The 20,409-nt window shown below is 42.2% G+C and overlaps 1 protein-coding gene across 5 annotated transcripts in view; it reads left to right on the top strand.

Annotated features, from left to right (window-relative positions):
• Positions 1-13,272: 13,272 nt before the first annotated feature.
• Positions 13,273-20,409, top strand: part of OSBPL9 (oxysterol binding protein like 9) — a 160,059-nt gene continuing 152,922 nt past the window's right edge. For all 5 annotated transcript variants that reach the window (XM_044676463.1, XM_044676462.1, XM_044676461.1 and 2 more), the window contains exon 1: positions 13,273-13,383. In XM_044676463.1, the coding sequence (XP_044532398.1) occupies positions 13,273-13,383 (111 nt within the window). The remainder of the gene's footprint in view (positions 13,384-20,409) is intronic.

The following is a 20,409-nucleotide window of genomic DNA, read 5'->3' as shown; positions in this document are numbered from 1 at the left end:
CCTAAGATTCCCTTCAGGGTGGATTCTCCCTGGGAACTGGGAACAAGCACAAGCTTTGGGGGTCTCTAACCTACAAGCTATTTCTAAAACTTGGGGTTCATCAGATCTCACTAAGCCACAAGTTTGGGGTCTCTAGATTCCACGTCGACACCCTCATCACCTGTTTTCTAAATTATTGAAATAGCCTTCTGGTTGATCTCTCTTCTTTCCAGCCAATCTTCCACTCAGTTACCAAACTAAGCTTCCTAAATGCAGGTCTGACTATATCATCTCTACGAGACTCCTTCCATTCAGCAAACTACAGGGATTTCTTATTACTTCCAAGATCAAATATAAAATCCTATAGTTGGCTTTTTAAGCTCTTTATAAGTTGGCCCCTTGTGCCTTTTCCAGTCTTCTTATATTTCACTTCCCCTCCACATTCTGTATGATCCAGTGGTGTAAATCTCCTTTCTATTTCTCCTGCAAGACACTATATCTCCTTATTCCATTAATTTTCAGTGTGTCCCTCATGCCCTAAATCAGTGATGGCAAACCTTTTAGAGATAGTGTCAGGCTCCATCCCCACCCCAAACCAAGTACCATGCCCCTCCCCTGCCAAAAGCCAGGCATGTCTCCCCTTACCCCACACAGGGGAAGAAGAAAACACTCCCTTTGGGCTGCTTAGTGGAGAGGCAGGTGAAGTGAGGAATGTCCTCAGTGAGTATAGAGAGGGGGAGGGGAGTGGCCTGAGTGCTCTGCTCCCCTTCAGCTCTGCCACCTGTGAGTCACCCACCTTACTCCCTGTGCACTTCCATTGGGCTGCTGGGCAGTGGGGTGGGAGATGTGAAAAAAATGTCATCAGGCATGGTGGAGAGGGGGAAGGGAACAATTCCACTCAAGTCCCTCCACCTTTCTAGTATTGAACTCTGGGGTGGGGGAAAGGAGGCTGTGTGTCCATAGAGAGTACTCTGCATGCCATCTTTGGCATCCATGCCATAGTTTTGCCATCAATGCCCTAAAATGCTCTCCTTCTCCTGGCTTCCCCGGTTTCCTTCAAATCTCTACTAAAATATTACCTTCTGCAAGAAGCATTTCCTTGTTCTAAAGCTAGTTCCTTCCTGCTAAGATTATTTCCAATTTATCTTGCATATAAACTTGTTCATACATAATTGTTGGTGTTTTGTCTTCTCCATTCAAATGTGAGCTCCCTGAGGGCAGGGAATGTTTTGCTTTTCTTTGTATCCTCAGTGCTTAGCATAGTCCTTGGTACATAGTAGGAACTTAATAAATACTAAATGACTGATTGACCCATACCTCTATAGGTCTTCAAAGGCTTCTGGATACCATGTTGGCTATAATTGATTATACCAGTCATGAGAAAACAATCCCAGATCCATTGATATAGGAAAGAACAAATGAATGAATGAATGATGAATTAGGCACTCCTTGAGGGCAAAGAATGTCTTGCTCTTTGTTTTTGTATTCTCATTTCTTAGCCCAGTGCTTAGTACATTGTAAGCCCTTACAAAAGGCTTTTTCATTCATTCATTCATTGGTTACAATTTATACTGGGTGAATCTGTGATTGCCTTTTCATGATCATAGGGGAGATAACACAAATATAGGAGGGATGGGATAACCACAGAGAAATATTATGATTTGGAAAGTTACAGGTGTCACTGTGTGTTCAGATAGGCCCTGTATGATTTCTGTTCAGACACTTATCCAGGAATGATGAGTGGAGCCATGGAGGAATAGACCGATTGGCACCCATCTTCTTGGAGCAATAGCAGTACTATTGGGATTAAAATTCCAGAACTAGAAAGCTGGGGGAGGAGGCAGGGAATAGAGTAAATGAATGCACACAAAATAGCTGGTGAGAAGTGTAATGAAGGTGAATGGCAATAAAGTAATGCACTGCTGGTACCAGCCTACTGGGATTGGCTTTATAGGGAAACTCACCAATTAGAACCTTGGATGACCCAAGGTATGGGCTCTGGTTCAGGTGTCAAAGTGGCTATTGAGAAGGGGACCAGGAATCCAACCAAGGAAGGTGACATAGTGATGTTTTTTGTACTTGGAAATCAGATTTTCTATCATATCATAGCAAGCAATGAGAAATTCCATTATCTAACTAGTATCCCTTAAGTCAGTCAAGTTATAGGTGAAATGCCATGACTCCTCTTAAAAAAGACAAGTGAATAATATTGTACTACTTTTAGTTCTGCAAAGCTGGACAGTTCGAGAAATTCTGCTTTTGAGTCATAGCTTCAACATTTAATAGATATGTGACTGAAGAGATGAGCCCAAAGCTAGTGTTGGGAAGTGACAGCCAATACTTCCTGCTCAATGGTCAACAAAGCAATTTTCATTTGCTCTTTGAAGCTAGCCAGCCAAGTCATCTTAACTGAAGTCTGCTGGGGTGTAGTGATCATAAGTGATTACTACCACGTACAGCTAGTGAAAAATGAGGCTGAGTGCAAACAATGGTTTTTTTTTCTTTTTGAACTCTGTTATTAGGGAGGGAGAAAGAAGTCAGAGATCAAATCTGGCTGACATAGTCTTAGATATTCACAAGTCTTTCTGGATTAGTTTTTGCTGTTGGAAAGATTTTGATCTTTGTAGGAATAAAATCAATATAGCTAGGTAGAAAAAGATATAGATAGTAAGCACTTAATAAAAGCTACCAAGCTTAATAATGTATAATAAAGGCAAATAAACTGGATGGATGGAGAACAAAGCCCTTACCTTTCGTTCTGGCTCAAATTTATTTGCATTGGCACTCAGACACTTACTCTTGACTATCTTCAACTACCAAGTTCTTTCCAATACCCTATCCACCATGAGTCAGACAAGAGATGACTGTCACCTCCCTTCTCAGTCTCAGTTACTCAACTATTAAATTAGAAGCATTGATGAAGAAACTAAGAACCTTAGCAGGTAATGGAATCATGACCTTAGCTTAGAGTTGGAATGCACTTTAGAGATTCAACCACTTGATTACACAGAAGAGGAGGATGACATCCAGAGAAGTAAAGAGAATTAGGATGAGTTAGTGGGAGAGGTGATATTTGAATTCAGGTTTCTTGATTCCCAGTTTAGAACTCTCCCTAAATCACCATTTGGGAGAAATGGCAAGGAGCTTAGAACATAAAATATCAGAGCTATAACCTTGGTATCATTATAGATTCTTCACTCTTTTTTAACCTAATACACCTCACATATCCAATCAATTGCCAAATCATATCTTCACAAAAATCTCTCCTGTCTGTTCTCTTTTCTCCATTCACCCAGCCATCATCCTAATTCAAATTCTTATCACTCCTTGCCAATATTATTGCAAAGATCTTCTAATTGGCTTCTGTATATATATATATATATATATATATATATATATATATATATATATATATATATATATATATATAATTTTAAACCCTTAACTTCTGTGTATTGACTCATAGGTGGAAGAGTGGTAAGGGTAAGCAATGGGGGTCAAGTGACTTGCCCAGGGTCACACAGCTGGGAAGTGTCTGAGGCCAGATTTGAACCTAGGACCTCTGGTCTCTAGGCCTGGCTCTCAATCCACTGAGCTACCCAGCTGCTCAGCTTCTGTATATATTTTTATAAAATCCACAATTTAAATTTTTTGCTTGAGAAAAATTTCAAGGAAAGAAGCTTGCTAATTGAATCCAGAAAATGAATTGTTTAGAAAAAGATGCCTACAAAAACCTATACTACATCAAGAAGATCCAGAATGAACTTTGGGGTGCAATTGATTGACTGAAGGGGGTTGAACACATTAGTTTTGAATATAAACTTTTATGCCAAAGGAGACTACCCCCTAATTGGCTTTTTGTCAATGTGCCTAGCAAATATTGGTTTTGCTTTCTCTCTCTTCTATTTCTCTCTTATCTCTAACTATTGTAGTTTCCTTTTAGAAGGTGAAATATTGTATACACCTGTAGTTAGATTTCTAGGGGGATAAGCCAATTATGTTAAATGATCAGTTTAACTAGTCTCCCAAATGATCAGGGGGGGTGTGTGAAGATGGGATTATCTCGCCCATGCCCATTTTTAGATTTAATCACCAGAAGTGTATATACCTCATTTTATTTAAGTATGGGGAGGTCTGTGACCCACTTGTGCAATAGTGGGTGATGAATCAGAAATCCACTGACTGCCCTTTGGGCAGTCCCAAGCAAGGCTATAACTGCAATTGGTCCACGTAAAGTGGAAGGAAGTCACAGGAAGTGACAGACCAAAGAAATGAGCTTTAAAAGTGGCAAGAACTTCCTGTGACCAGTTCTTTAGACTTCAAATTTGACCCTGGAGGAGCTCCAACTGGGGACTTCGAACTGCTCTTGGATTTTCCTTTAGGACTACCACTTGGGTTTGTGAAAAAGGCTGACTCCCTTTCCTGGCTTTTCTGGAGGTAATATCCTTTGGAGAGGCCCCTCCTCTTGGAAGAGGCCTCTGGCTAAAACCCTTGTTTAATTTACCTCTGGGCCCCCTTTGTTGGGTCCTCTGAAGCCCTGCCTGGTTCAAACCAGGCCAGAGTGATTATCTATTCTCTCTCTGATTTCCTTGCTTTCACTCTTTCTCCTTTTTAAAATGAACTGCCATAAAAAGTCATCCTGACTTGAGTAATATATTTTCGGCACCCATGTTTTTATATATTTAGTGCAACCTTTAATTTTTAACCCTTACACTTCCTTGATTCAAGTTTTGTCCCCCTCCAATCCAAACTCCACACAACTGACAGTTACTTTTCCTAAATAACTGTGTTATTGCCATAGTCAGAAAATTCCAATGTTCTGTATTGCCTCTAGGATCATCCACAAATTTTTGTTTGCCCCTTAAAGTCCTTCACAATCTGACCCCAAGCTACCATCCTTCCCTCATACATTTTCTTAAACCCTTACCTTCTGCCTTAGTATAATTTATAAGATAGAAGAATAGCAAGAGCCAGGCAATTGGGGTTAAATAAATTGCCTGGGGGTCACATAGCTAGGAAGTATCTAAGACAGATTTTTAACCCAGGTCCTCTGACTCTAGGCCTCTGTTACCTAGCTACTCCTTTCATTATACATTAACACACCCTATATTTCTTGGTTCAGTTATACTTACCTTCCAACTCAGAATCAATACTGTGTATTGGCTCTAAGGCAGAAAAGTGGTAATGGTGGGCAATGAAGATTAAGTGACTTGCCCAGGGTCACACAGCTAGGAAGTATCTGAGACTGAACCCAGGGTCTCTCGTCTCTAAGCCTTGCCCTCAATTTACTTAGCCACCTAGCTGCCTCCTTACATTGGCATCCTTGATGCTCTGCACATATGACCCTATCCTGAATACCTGACTTTTACTCTACTCTTCCATCTCTTCTTTCAAGACTCAGTTAAAATACTAGCTTCTATACAAGCCTTTCCTGATTTCCCCCAAAGACTGTGAGGACTTTCCCCAATCCATCTTGAGTTTATTGGGGAAATACTTCAGAAATACTTAGGTAGCACAGAAAGTTTCCCTACCTCCTTCAGTGGAGGTAGTCACAGCACAGAATCACACCTAATGAAGTTTGAAAGTGTAAACAAGGCATATCTATGTCTGATTCCTTTGTAAGGTGGGAATGACTTTCTTATTGAATCAAGAAAGGAAGAGTCATCTGGCTAAGCAACACTTCTTGGGGCTTTAAATCACTAAGTCCTTGAAGAATTTCAGTTTATCAGCTTATGTCAGTTTACAGTAATTCAGTTCACTGTGTGTTATCCTTCTGATTCATTTTCAGGTATGCATTAGAAGCAGGAGGGTACAGATCAAAGATTGTTGTTGGAGTCAGGAAAACTCAAGTACAAATCCTTCTTCACACACCTACTACCCATGTCACTTTAGGCAAGTCATTTAACCTTGTGCTCGAGTTTTCTCATTTGTAAAATGGGAATAGTATCTGTCACCCAAGGTGGTTGTGAGAATCCAATGACAGACATATGTAAAGAACATTGCAAACCTTAAAATCCTTGCCATATAAGTGCTAAGTATTATCAGGTAGTCACTAAAGTCCCAACTCTCAAATTCTTTATTTCTTTGAAGCCGTCCACAGACTTCACAAAGATTCCTAGTGGGTAGGACACCCAGAAAGGGGAACCAGGGACTGAGAGAAAATGGGTTATGGGTTAAGGACTAAGGGAAAGAGAACATAAGACGAGAATAAAGACACGCAGACATAGAAAGTTCTGGCATAAGGTAGTCAGACAGCAAGTAAGCTCTGGAGGACAAGAGCTTCCATGGTTAGGAGCTCTGATGATCAAGAGCTCCCATGGTTCAGAGCTTCACTGGGATGAAGGTCTGATGGTAAAGAGCTTAGATGGTTCAAAGCTTAACCCTTAGCTGCCATACTGCTAATTTCACTTTTACAGGGGTTACAACAGTATAGGGGGAAGGGAAGAGCCAAGTGGTCTGATACATTAACATTATGAGGTAATCATCACGAGATACAAACTGCTGGATTCTAAGACAATACCCAGAGATCAGGAGTTTATATGGTCTAAGGCGCCTATGGAGGTTTGATACATATGTAATTGTTTTAGGTAAAATAGGGAGACTGAGATAACTGTCCAGTCTTCTAGAGTGTAGCCTTAGGAAAGGGTTAGGAATTTGGCAGGTTGAGGTTCAATTTAACTCAAGGTTACAGAAATCAATCATAAGCAATACAAGAGTCAGTTTTTTGAGCACTCTTAAAATATCAAGATTAATGCATACCTGGATTACTACATTCTTTTTCTGTTTTTTGTAATATGAGTTTTTTCCAAATCTTTTGAGACCATATCTTTTCATGCCCTTAATTATGCATTTTTTCTTGCATATATAGAAAGCCAACTAGTATATCTGAAGTAGCTATATATCCTCTGGGAAAAAGATATGAAGTGGGATGTGTGTGTGTGTGTGTGTGTGTGTGTGTGTGTGTGTGTGTAGAAGCAAATTGCCTCACTCCTTCACCATCACCTTTCCTTAGATCCCAGGTGGAGACAACTGAAGACCTTATACCTGAATAGCCGTACCCATCCTCAGATTACCAGTCCTGTTTCTGAAGCCATCATCCAGGGAGCAATTCTTGTGGAGATGTGACCGGGCATTAGCCCTTTCAGGGGCTGCAGCCCCCACCATTACTGAAGATCCAGGAAAGATTGTTCTTGCCACCAAAGTTCTTGGTATTATCATAGAGGTCACTTAGACTAATGTTCTCATTTTCACAGGTCCAAAAAGATTAGCTAAATGTTTAAACTTACACAAATAGTGAGAATCTGAACTCATGACCTTTTACTACAGTCTCCCATGCTTCTTCCACTTAAAGCATCCTACTGGTAGTAAGCAAAATGGTCTCTTAGCTTTAAAGCTCTCACCCAAGCCTAAGACTCTGATAGTAGGGAAAGAAAGGAGGCAGATTTAGGGGGAGATTATGGAAAAGATCAGAATCTGACAAGGACTCTGTTTTTTTCTTCATTTGGTGATTTTGGAACTGAATGTTTTGCCTGGTGATCAGGATTCCTGGGAGGCTGGACACTGTGGCCTTTGGGGAATCTTCTTGCTCCTAGCTTCTGTCTCTCTATGATGAGGCACTGGAGCAGAAGATGAAAGAGAGATGAATTGCTCTTGTTATATTCATACCCTAGGAAATGATGGATGCCACCTTGAATGACAGGGAAGGCAGTTGGAAGACATGGAATGTTCCCAGGTGCTGTGAGCCAGGGGCAAGCGTCGGTTGGCTTGGCAGTATAAATTCCCCTAATAGCAACTTGAAAGGGGTCTTTTGGGTCTTTTGGCTCTTTAGGTCTTGGGTCTTTCTAGCTCTTTAGGTCTCTAGATCTCTGGGTGGTGAAGGGAGGCTGGGAGGTCTATGAAGAAGAGGATAGGAAGAACCTGAATATTTCCTGAAGACTGTGAGAGCTAGTGCATCACCAAACACTGATAGTGAGAAAGCTGAGAGAATAAGATCACCAACACAGCTGCATCAACAGCAATCCCTATACTCTGGCTTGGCTGTGGCCAGGCTAGGCCAGAGGTATAGTGGAGAATAAAGCTTCAGCTTCTACTGCAGTGGTTCCTAAACTTTTTTGGCCTACTTCCCCCTTTCCAGAAAGAATATTACTTAGCACCCCCTGTCACATACTATCATCGCCCCCTTACAGTTATTTACTGCCCCCAAATGCACCTGTGGCCATCACTGCCTCTCCAGATTGCTGCAGCACCCACCAGGGGGCAGTGGCACCCACTTTGGAAATCACTGTTCTACTGGATCAATAGCCTCCAGTCCTAATTGTCAACCAGTTATGGACATTAGGTTGATAGGGTCTCCAATCCCCATTCCTCATCCTGTTTATAGATAAAGTGAGTTTAACAAGTACCTTCCTGAGTGGTCTTTATAACAGGACCCTTGGGGAGGGAGTCAATGCAGTCACATATAAAACGTGATCCAAGGCAAGTCAAAAGCCCTATAATAATTTATCCAACCCCAGGTTGGACCTGAAAGGGTTACCCATCCACCTAACCTTTCAGGGTCCTCTTGGGCAACTTTAGAGAAAAGGGGAAATTGTAACAACTATCAAGGGTGACCAGGGTTAGTGTTCCTCCATCCTCTGCAACTAGGGAGAATACAGATAGATACATTAACATCATTGTATATCTATAGCTCCCTAGGCCCCTTTTTGTTTATAACACTCTTCTGGTAAATTTTTGAATCCAACATTGCTTTATCCACCTCATTTGCACTCACACTGTGGATCATGGCAAGTTAAAGAGGAAATGAATCTTATTTTTTTGGCAAGTAGCCTCTATACTTTTATCTCTGTGATTGTGAAATATACACATTTTTAATATTTTTTATTTTTCTTCCTACATGTGTGATACAATATTCAATTTTCTCATTTTTTGAAGCACATGTCACCAATATTGAGATTTTTAAAACTGTTTTGATTTTTGCAGTAGTATAAGCTAACATGTCATTTGCCTAGCATATAAATGCATATCCCCAAAAGCTTTGGACTATGGCAACCTGCCACTGGTTATTTAAATATTATAGGACTTTTGCTCTATGAATATGTCTGAATCAAGGAAAAATGGACCATAAAGGAGCACAGAAGTTGACCTGTGAAATGCCACACGAGCACAAAAGGTAAAAGAGAGCAAACCATCCCTAAGAGGATTGATGATATTCTGCACAAAGAGCGCAAGGACTTGATAACGTGCGAGACTCAAGGTTGCACCCATTTAACATGTGTTAAATGCAGGACTTCCTTGTATTACACTATCAAGTACTGAACATCGATTGTTCTGGCTCCATTATCCCAGAAAGCAAAGAAAAGGGTCAGACCAGGAAATGCTATTTCCCATTTGTTTCAAAATCTAGTCTCTTTTTCTATTTTCTTTCATGATGTGACAACTTACTGTAGTCCAGACTGCTAAATTGGGTTAGTGAGTGATTGTCACTGCAGGCTTATCAGACATGGACCACTACAAGAACCTGTTGTCTTCTCCCTTGTGTGTGGCCTGGGAAGTGCCACTTTACTAAGGCTATCACTTTCCTCTACATCAAGTTATTATTAATACATCTTACAACAATATAATACTTGGAGTATTGGATATTAATTTTTAATCTTACATTCACTGGAGAGGACATGGCTTAGATCCCAGAAAAATGTCTGGACTTGCTTTTGGATATCTCTAGTGACCTTAGAGTAGAAATCTGATGATAAGAGGGGCAAGCTAGGTGGCACAGTGGATAGAGCGCCAGGCCTGGAGTTGAGAGCACCTGGGTTAAATTCTGGCCTCAGACATTTTCCCTAGCTTTGTGACCCTGGGTAAGTCACTTAACTCTGATTGCCTAGCCCATGACTTTCTGTTTTAGAGTTGTAACTAGGACAGAAAGAAGGGTTTAAAAAAAAAAAAGAAAAGAAATTTGATGGTAGGAGCTAGGGAGAAAAACATCCACCAAGGTCAAACAGTCTACATCCCTCCACCCTTCTCCAGTCACCAACTCTGATGCATATAGTTATCTGCAGATTTAATTTATGCTCAAAGTGCAGGCTCCTTTGTGGGAAAAGTCAGAGAACACAGAGAGTCCATTTCAGCAAGCTCACAGAGAATGTGAATACATAAGCAGGATGGGTGGAATGGGGAATGACAGAAAGTAGGGGGGAAGACAAGGGAGAAGATAGGAATTCTGCTTCGGGAAGGTCAAAAGTGGAGCTTGAAGTTTATGTCCCAAGCTTGATAGGGAAGTTGATGTGATGGAGGCAGTGTACTCTTCTTATCACAGTGGAGACAAGAAGTCTGAGCCAGTTTCTTTCTCATCAGAGTCTGGCTCTTGTCATGGGAGCAGCAAGAAGCACAAGTTAGAAATCTCTTGCCATACCTCTCCCAAGTGGGGGTATTCTACAGACCCTGAGCAAGTCCCCTGACAGCTCTGAGCCTCAATTTACTCATGGAACACTAATTAATGCCTATAGTCCTTCCCACCCAGAGTTGCTATTAGGAGACTCATATGAGATCACAAATATAGAGCTTCAAGGGCCCCCAGAGGCCAATCTAATCTAATCTCATTTTTCAATTGGAGGAAACTGAGGTCTAGAAAATCTGGACACACAGGGAGCTATTAGGAGGTGGTATCAGGTAGCAATGTAGAGTGTAGGAATTTAGACTATATGAAGCCATGGAAGCATGAATCAATGTGACTAAATTAATCAGTCATTGAGCAAGCATTTATTTAGCATTTCCTACACACAATGCTAAGTGCAGGCAACACAAAGGAAGACAAAAACACTGTCCCTGCTTTGGAGGAGGCAAACAACTGTTTATCTATGTAGCCAGGAGCTCAAAGTCCATTTGTGTCAGGCTTTTCCTCAGTAGTGGAGACTACTTACTCAGTGCTCTAGGTGTGAAGGGCAGAGTTGGTGTGAGCTTAGGGGAGGAGAGATTCTGTTGTTTTGGATTTCAGATTTGAAAGAGATTTGTAGTTCTCTATTCTCTTCAGATCATAGTCCCTGAGAGGGGAGAAAGATCCTGGGAAAAAGCCAACATGTGGAAGAGTAGTCACTTTCATCATGTGCCTATTCCCAGCTTATACATTTGGGGTATCCTTTCCTTTAAGAGATAAGAAACAGGAACCTAAAAATTATTTCCCCTAGACCAACAATATTTAGAGAGTAGACAAAATTCTAGCTCAGTATCCTCTCTCTGAGAAAAGTGACCAGCTTTATGCCCCCGTTTTTTTGTTTTGTTTTTTTTTAACCCTTACCTTCTTAGGACCTCATTTCTAAAGCAGAAAAGTAGTAAGGGGCAGGCAATGAGAGTCACAGAGTCACAGAGCTAGGAAGTATCTGAGGTCAGATCAGAATGTAAGACCTCTAGAATACAGTCCCTGTATTCTATCCACTGAGCCACCTAGCTGCCCCACCCACAAAACTCCAAAGGGACATTCCTCTCTTCCTGACAACATTCAAAGTATCCTTTGGAGAAAGGTGGTCAGAGGAGTCTCAAGAGATATTTATGATTTCCTTGTGAGCAGCCTCTAGACTGACCTATGTGGACATGAGCATCAAACATACACAAATGTACATAATAAACATATACATCCTACACATATAAGATATAGAAAATGAACATGTAAGGTAATTCTAGAGGGAAGAGACTAGGGCATGAGAGAAGAGGGACAGGAAAGGTCCAGAAAAAATGATGCAAATTTGGACTCTAAGTAAATATGATCTGGCACTGCATGGGATGATAAGAGTCCTGGATTTATAGGTAAAAATCCTCCATTTAATTCCCAGCTCTACTGTCTTGTGATTTAAGGCAAATACCTCATCTTCTTGGAGTCTCACTTTCCCCATTTGTAAAATGAGAGGGGAGGACAACCTAATAATAGCTATCATTGATTTCTATAGTGTTTTAAGGCAGGCAGGCAACAAGCAAGCAAGGTAGAGTGAACGTGAAGAACACTGGCTTTGGAGCCAAAGGATGCAGTTTGAATCTAGACTGCTACTGAGAACTTGGGCAAGACAAAACCTCTCTATTTCTTTCCCTGTAAAAGGAAGAAGGGAAGAAAAACAAGCATTTATTAAATGCCTCCTGTTAGGAATGCATAAATGCAGTCAAGACCAGCCAACTTTCCCTTAACTATGATTCTTACTCCACCAGAGAAACTTCCCCAGCAGGCCACAATTTGGGTACTTTCCCCACTGCCTCCAGGCCCATCCTCCTTTCGACTCCCAATGGCAAGTTACTTTTCTCAACTAGAATGTAAGTTCCTTGAAGGCAGGGACTGTTTCCTTTTTGTTTGTATTCCCAGCATTTAGCAAAGTGCCTGGCACATAGTAAGTACTTTGGAAATTCTTGTTGACTTAACGGAGACTTAATTTCCTCATCTACAAAAATGTCGGTCATAAGACCTGCAGTACCTGCTTTAAAGGATGGTGGGGTGGTTCATACCTTAATATTAAAAGGGTCCTCACTGGGCATCTAGTACCAACCCTACATTTTACAGCCAATTTAAGCCCAGACAAGGTTGTGTCTTGTCCTGAGGAAGGGTTTAAAAGGCATCTAAGTGGGGCAGGGGATAGGGAGCTGGAGTGAGGGAGAGCTGAACAAATCTGTCAGACTCTGGGCAAGTCACTTAACCTGTTTGCTTCGGTGTTCTCGCCGGTAAAAGGAATTAAAATCTACCAGAGTTGTTGTGAGGATCCAATGTGATCACCTTCAATCATGCTCTAATTATTATATATAGTAAATAATTATAATATTGTCATTATTGCCTAAGGTCCCACTGAGCTCAGGTCTCACCTGTCTAACTTGTAATTCTGAAGGGATCCCGAGATCACGATAAGATCACAGATCTCAGAGGCCGGTCCCACTCCTCCCCCTTTTTGGAGAAGGGGTGACCTGAAGCTCAGTGCCGGCGGTGGGATTTGAACCCAACTCTTTTGACTCCAAGGTCAGAGTTGTTCGTAATGTTGGGCGTTTTGATTCCTCATTCCTCCCTCCTCCGTGGGGCTCTGGTGAGAAAAGCCACTTGGAGATCTCTAAAAGAGCTGCAGAAACCCGAGTTGTCCGCAACTTTCCCTAGCTCTTTCAGCTTCCCGCTCTCTCGCTTCGGGTCCTTGGGCCCCGCCTCCAGTCGTTTGAGCCCGCCCCAGCTTCATTGGCCCTTCCCCCTCCAGCCCCACCCCTGTCCCCGCCCCTCCGGCCTCAAGCCTATATAGGCGTGTGACGTCAGCCCGTTTGTTGTCATTGGCGGCTCCCAAGATGGCGTCCATCATGGAGGGGCCGCTGAGTAAATGGACCAACGTGATGAAGGGCTGGCAGTACCGCTGGTTCGTGCTGGACTATAATGCGGGGCTGCTCTCCTACTACACGGTGAGGAGGAGGCCGTCCGCTCCGACACGAGCTCGGCCTAGACGTGGGGCTCGGCCCTAGAGTGGGGGGGGTAGTTGCCGGGGAGTTGGGGTTGCTATGCTGGGGGCTCGGCGCAAGCCGGGGTGGGTGGGGTGGGGCCTAGTGGCCTTCGGCCAATGGGAAGCGGCGACGTAAGGGCGCAGCCAATGAAGAGGCGAAAACCTCGAGATTTATGGACGGGGCGTGGGGTGGGGTCCTGAGGCCACAGACTCGGGCGGGGCTGAGTGTTTGGGTGGGAAGGGGTACCACTTTGTGTGTGTGGGGGCCAGGTTCCTCTCCCTCTCCGGCTCAGCCATTCCCTTTAGTTTCCCTAGCTGTTCGTTATGAGGGAGCCCGAAGCGTCTGCACCCCTCCCCCAATTCTAGGGTTGCTCCCTCCGGGGCCTCCCCACCTGAGTCTAGATGAACCAGAGGTCGCGCTAGCCCCTAAGTCACCCCCTGAAGCCTCTTTGGGGGAATGGGGTATAGAGGGAGCCCTTGACCTTGGACGCCCCGAGGCGATGGGGACTCCCTCTCCGAACCCCCTGGAGTGGTTGACCCCTTGACCTCCAGATGACATTACTCACTCCCACCCCCACCCCCGTAACTTGTGAAAACTGCCCCTCTAGCTCGGATTCAAGAACTTGGGGGCGGGGAACACCCCTTTTATTCTAAAAAATTGGCTTCCCTAGCAGTCTTATAGTTTTTCTGCCTGTAAAAACATTATTCTGAGAAAGAATGTCAGGGCTTCTCCCAACGGCCAGCAGCCGGGGGTGTCAGGAACTCCCCAAAAAGATTAAGAACACTTGACCTAGGTGGAGCATCACCTCTCTCCGGGAATGGAGATTCTTATTTACCACTGTGATATAAGCCTAGAGACATGTTCTGGAGGACTCTTTCCCTGGGACTGAAGTAGTGAACTTCAGCTTTTATAGAAGTGCTTTCCCGGATGAGTCGCCCTGCTAGGTAGACGGTGGGGATGAAGAGACAAATAGAACTCCTGCCCTTTAGAACCTTGCTCTCTGCTTGGGGAAATTCCAGAGAAGCATAAATATAATACTGAAAGGGGTGGTAGGGTGCCCCGTAGTAATGCTGAAGGAAAAGAATGAGGTTTTGGTGTAGTTTCCTTTCAAACCATTCTTGGAAGGGGCAGGCTTGAATTTCTCATGACCAAGAGGGTTTTGAAAATTTTTTCTGCATTAAGGTTTGCTGCAAGGGGAAAATGGTGGAGTAAGATAGTGGTGTTCCTTTGTGAGTGTTACATGTGATGGGAGCAGAGGCGAGTTTCAAGACAGAACACTGGTATCATCTGGGCATTCTGAGTAGTTGTGGGAATTCAGTTCCCTCCTAGATAAAATGAGGAGTTTGGACTTGATCTCTAAGATCCCTTTTGACTCTGAAACTCAATAGTTATAAATAAACTTTTTCCCTTCTGTCTTTGACAGGGCTCTCTAGTGGTGGGCAAGCAAATTCTGTAATTCCTGTATAATACTGCCTTTTCTAATACTCCTCCCCCTCCCCTCCAGTTTGAATTGAATTGTACTGGGGTGAAGAGATTATCCACAAAAGCTAATTGGTGCCATTTTACAGGACTTTGTTCCAATTATTAGTTCCAAATAGAAGTGAGGTGCTGGAAGGGAGAGGAGCTGGGGTGCTTAATGATCTACAATATCTTGAAAGTTTGGAGGAAAAATGGAAGGAGATGAATCACCTTATTGTTTGTTGCCTTCCTGAGACTCAGTTTTCTCCGTAAAATGGGGATAATAATAGCACTTCCCCCACAGGGTTATTATTCAACTCAAATGAAATAATGCAGGCCAAGCACTTGGCAGATTTTAAAGAGCTTTATAAATGCCTAGTGGGGATATGGTGTGATTAAGTTGATTGTCCAGTTCAGCAAACCTTGGACTGCTTGTTCTCTGCTAGGCCCTGGGGATAGAAAAATGAAAAACACTGCAGGGCCTGCTGCCTTTAGAGTGCTCAAAGGCAAATGGGGAGCATGGGAGGTTGCTAAGAATTAGTAATAGTATAGAAAAAGGTAAAAAACTAAGTTCCTCTGGAGAGAGAGAAAATTGCAAGCTGGTAGTTATTTTATTAGTAATGTTGAAATCCTATTAATACTCATTCACTTAAATTTTAAGCTTTGCAAAATCCTATATAGCAGACTGAAGATTTCTAGCTCTTTACAAGTGAGATTAAGTGGACTAATAGAGAGGACCTCAAGAGTTAGGAAAACCTGGATTCAAGTTCTTCCTTGACACCAACCTGGCTGTGTGACTGGGCACACATTTAACTTAAGCACTCCAGATAACCCTTAACACAGAGATTGCTTAATACTCTAGTGTAGTGATGGGCAAACTACCGCTTGAGGGCCAGATCCAGCCCCCTGAAATGTTCTTTCCAGCCATGTGACATTATTCCTAATCTGATGAATACAATGAGTAGGATACAATACAATGAAACTTCTAAAGAGTTGCCTTAGAAACAGACTGACAGATGAGCATTTCCTTTCCTTTGGTCCCCTCTTTAAAAAGTTTGCCCATCACTTCTCTAGTGCATTAGTAAATTTCTGTATTGAGAGTTCCTCACATCAATGAAATCCCAGATCTATTAAAAAAAAAAGTTTTGCATAGTCTTGTTCACAGTGATCTTCAGGTATCCATGCAACTGAGGCAAGTGAACATTAGGTCTAAAATGTGGAAATCCTATAGTTCAAACATTTCGGGATCTGTAATTTTACCAGTAACTTCCACTAACACAGATTGCAAGCTCTCTGCAATTTAGTAGATTGGCCTTTGAGATTACTGTGGTTGGAAAAACTCCAACCATGTGGGTAAGTAACTTTTTGCTGTGCTTTTCTATCTATATTTAGCCAGGCTGCTTCTTGGATAGCAGGCATCCTGTCTCAGGGACTGTGTCAGGACCTGCCCAAGTCCAAGTTCCCCTTTAAGAACCTGACGGGGGTCACTTACATGCCACACTAACGTCCTGGGGTAGATGGCTTTAGACAGAAGAAAATCCTTTATTAGGGAATCTGAAGAAGCTCAGCTTGGATAATAATTGGGAAATCAGACTGAACTTGTCCAAGTACTTCTAGGCTTTAAACTCCAGGTAAAGTTTTCATCATCATATCCTTTTGTTACCTGAGTATGTGCTGAGGCCATGTTTATTGAACTAGTGAGTACAGAAATTGTCATTAAATAGTCAGTGGTCAAGAGGATGGAGTCTAGCTCTGAAATACTCTTCAGCCCAAGTATGTACTTATCCAGGCTTTGGCTAGGGAGCCAAAGCAGGCCTTAAGAGTGGCCTTAAGATAGCTATGACCCTCCTTTTCCCTCTTCTTTGGGTAGCTCTCCCAAGGCTTTTGGCTCTCTGACAAATGTTTCTTTGGACTCTTGGTGGATTCTAACTAGTCCAATATAGTGGTACCCTTAATATAACTTGTCTCTCTGGGCCTCATCCTTCTTTCTGGGATCAGAAGCCATAAGGCCACCCTTGCCCAGAGGGGCAAGCTCACAGTTCTCATTAAGCCTAAGAGAATCTTTTCTTCCTTTTCATTGTCCTCTTCATTAAAATTTGGGACTCAGAGAGAATGATTGGGAGTATGTTATACTAATTTGCTCTCACCCTCATGTTGTAGAAGTGCCAGCACATGAGGGAGAAGATGAGCATTCATTTAGGGGACCATTGGATGTGTTAGATCAGTAATGATGAACCTTTTAGAGTTCTTAGAGACTGAGTGCCCAAATTGCAACCCTCACGCTGCATGTGAGCCCCTCTTCCGCCCCCCACTCCTTCATCCCAGACAGGGGAGTGAGTTGCATTGGGTTGCTGGGCAGAGGGGTGGGCCATGTGAGAAATGTCCTCAGGCACATGTGGAGAGGGGGAAGGGAGCAGCCCTCTCTGGCATGCTAGGGTACATGTGCTGTAGGTTTGCCAACAATGTTAGACTTTTCTGATCAATATTGAAAAGGACATAAACACATAAAAATGTCACTTCAGGAATTTTAGGTTTTTGGAAGAATAAATCTTGAACTAATTATAGATATAGTTTATCATATGTATTTCTTTAGAAGGAGGAGGATGATCTGCCTAGAAATGGAAGAAAAAATATTGAATTTATAATCAGGGTTTAAAGACCTCATTTGGAACCCTGGCTTTAACTATATAATTTTGGGTGTGCTGTTTAACGTCTTTGGCTTCAGTTTCCCCAGTTGTAAAATGAATGAATGGATGAAAAAAGCATTTAGCAAGAATTTGTTCTTTGCAAAGCCCCCCAAGGGATATGGTCCCTGCTTCTCCAGGAGCTCTATTCTCACATTTTAAGGCAGCCTAGAAAGGAGGGCTGGACCATTTATATTGCTCTGGGTAGTTTGCAAAATACTTTTTTTCATAATAGCCATGTTAGGTCTTAGAATACTGATTTGTAGTCCATGTTGTCTCCTAATGCTCTCAAAGAACCTGTCTAGCTCCAATATGGTGTGATGCATTTGGCTATCTATTCTTAGGTAGTTGGGTTATCTTAGGTAACCTGACAGGAAATAGGATGCAATGAGAATTGAATGGAGGCAGCCAGGTGGTCTCTATTTCCTTGATTATCCCTCCATATGTGATTCTGCTAAGTATTAAAAAAGATGCTTAATATTATGCAGTGTTATAAAGTGCACCATTTAGGAGAGCTGAGAGAATACAGATGGTTGAAATCTCCTGATCTGCTTTGTGTTTGTGACTTTCAGAGATAAGAACTGTGAAGGAAAGATCCTTGGTAAAGAGTTGTCCTTAAAAGGAACTTATTGTCAGAAGCACCCAAATGATTTTGCATTTCAGAAGAGCAAAGATTGAAATTCAAAAACTTAGCTTTCTCTTATAAAGGCATAGAAGGTGATCCTAAATCCATAGTCCTGGAATTGCACCCTAGGGAATGACTAGAAAGCAAAGAGGAATGCTGGGAATAGCCACTATAGCTGCAGATTCAGTCTCCCATCACCAGTTGCTTTTTTTTTTTTTTTTTAAACCCTTACCTTCTGTCTTGGAGCCAATACTGTGTATTGGCTCCTAGGCAGAAAAGTGATAAGGGCTAGGCAATGGGGGTCAAGTGACTTGCCCAGGGTCACACAGCTGGGAAGTGTCTGAGATCAGATTTGAACCTAGGACCTCTGGTCTCTAGGCCTGGCTCTCAATCCACTGAGCTACCCAGCTGCCCCCACCAGTTGCTTCTAGAACATCTCAATCTGTCCTAGGGACATTTTTTTTAAACCCTTACTGTCTCTTAGGTACTACTTTAAGACAGAAGAGCAAGGGCTAGGAAATTGGGGTTAAGTGACTTGTCCAGGGTAACATAGCTAGGAAGTGCCCGAGACTAGATTTGAAACCAGGACCTCTCATCTCAAGGCCTGGTTCTCTGTCCTCTGAGTCATGACTCTTCTAGTGACATTTTAAAGTCATCATATTTAAAATGGAACTAATTTATCTTTCCTTCCAATGCTTACCTCTTCCATACTTTCTTTAAAGGCACCACCAATTCTCCAGTGTCTCAGGGTCATGACCTTGGTGTTATCCTGGACTCCTTACTCACCTTTACCTCACTTCTCTATTCATTGGATGACTAACTTGCCATTTTTACCTACAAATACATTTTTTGTATTTGACCTTTTCTCTCTATTCATAGTGCCACTTCTTTAGATCAGACTTTCTTCACTTGTTATTTTTATTATTGCAACAGTTTCTTAATGGATCTCCCAGTTTTGAGCCTCTCTCCATTCCAGTTCATCCTACACACTACTGCCAATGTGATTTGTAATTTTCCCTAAGTATAGCTCTGGCTATTTGATTCCCCTCCTCAGCCTATTCCAGTGGCCTTCTATATAATTTTGGTTTTTCCTTTAAAATGCCCTTCCCGATCTATTTATCAAGCCTCATCAAGCTCAGGGATCCAACCAAAGTGGCTTTTCTTTTTTACTTACAACATTGCATTTCATGTTCATAGTAGACACTGAATAAATATTGATTGACTGACTTTGTCTTCCACAGCACTACCCTTTTCTACCGGAAAATAATCTTCCTGCATGTTTTTCAGTATTGGTCCCTCCTCCTCCTCTTTCTACTCCTTAAAAAAGTGAAGATAAAGGGTCAACATGTAGCACAGAGGATAAAGCACCAACCCTGGAGTTAGGAGGATAAATGTAGCCTCAGACATTTCCTAGTAGTGGGACTCTGGGCAAGTCACTTCATGTCAATTCCCTAGCTCTTCCTGCTCTTCAGTCTTAGACAAGAGACAAGAAGTAAGGTTTTTTAAAAAAAGAAAGTTTAAAAAAAAAAAAGCAAAAATGCCTTAAGTTTATTCTTTTGCTTTTCTTTCTATTCTCTCTCTCAGTGATATCTAATCCATTGTCATGCTTTTGTTTGTTGAGTTTGTGCAGACAACTCCTAGATCTAAATTTTGAGCCTTTAGAATTTAGAGCTTGAAGGGACTTGAGTCCAACCCGATGATTTTTTTTTTTTTAAACCCTTACCTTCCATTTTGGAGTCAATGCTCCAAGGCAGAAGAGTGGTAAGGGCTAGGCAATTGGGGTTAAATGACTTGCCCAGGGTCACACAGCTAGGAACCCCATGATTTTATTACCCTTGCTCAGGCTATCTAGCAAATCTGTTTAGAGGCAGGACTTGAACTTAGGTCTTTTTGCTTATGAACCTCACTTTTCCTTAATGCCACTGCCAACTCTTGGGTACTCCGGACAGGCAAAATTGAAACAGAATGATGTAGTGGTGTCAGAATTCCAGATTTTTTCTTTTGGTCTCCTACCTTAGCTTCCAATAAACCTCACTGCACTTTCTGTTCATATGGAAAGGAAATACATTATAGAGTTTACCATGCATGTGCACATGAAATTTATTCCTCATACCATCTTTTTTTTTTTAAATAATTTTTTATTTTTAGAAAAAATTTCCCTGGTTACATAAGTCGTGTTTACTTCACCCTTCACCCCCTTCACCCCCCCCCCATCCTCCA

Source organism: Gracilinanus agilis, chromosome 4, assembly GCF_016433145.1.
Source record: "Gracilinanus agilis isolate LMUSP501 chromosome 4, AgileGrace, whole genome shotgun sequence".
NCBI classification, from domain to species: domain Eukaryota; kingdom Metazoa; phylum Chordata; class Mammalia; order Didelphimorphia; family Didelphidae; genus Gracilinanus; species Gracilinanus agilis.
Note: the sequence above shows the minus strand (reverse complement) of the source record. Positions and strands in the feature narration are given on the sequence as shown.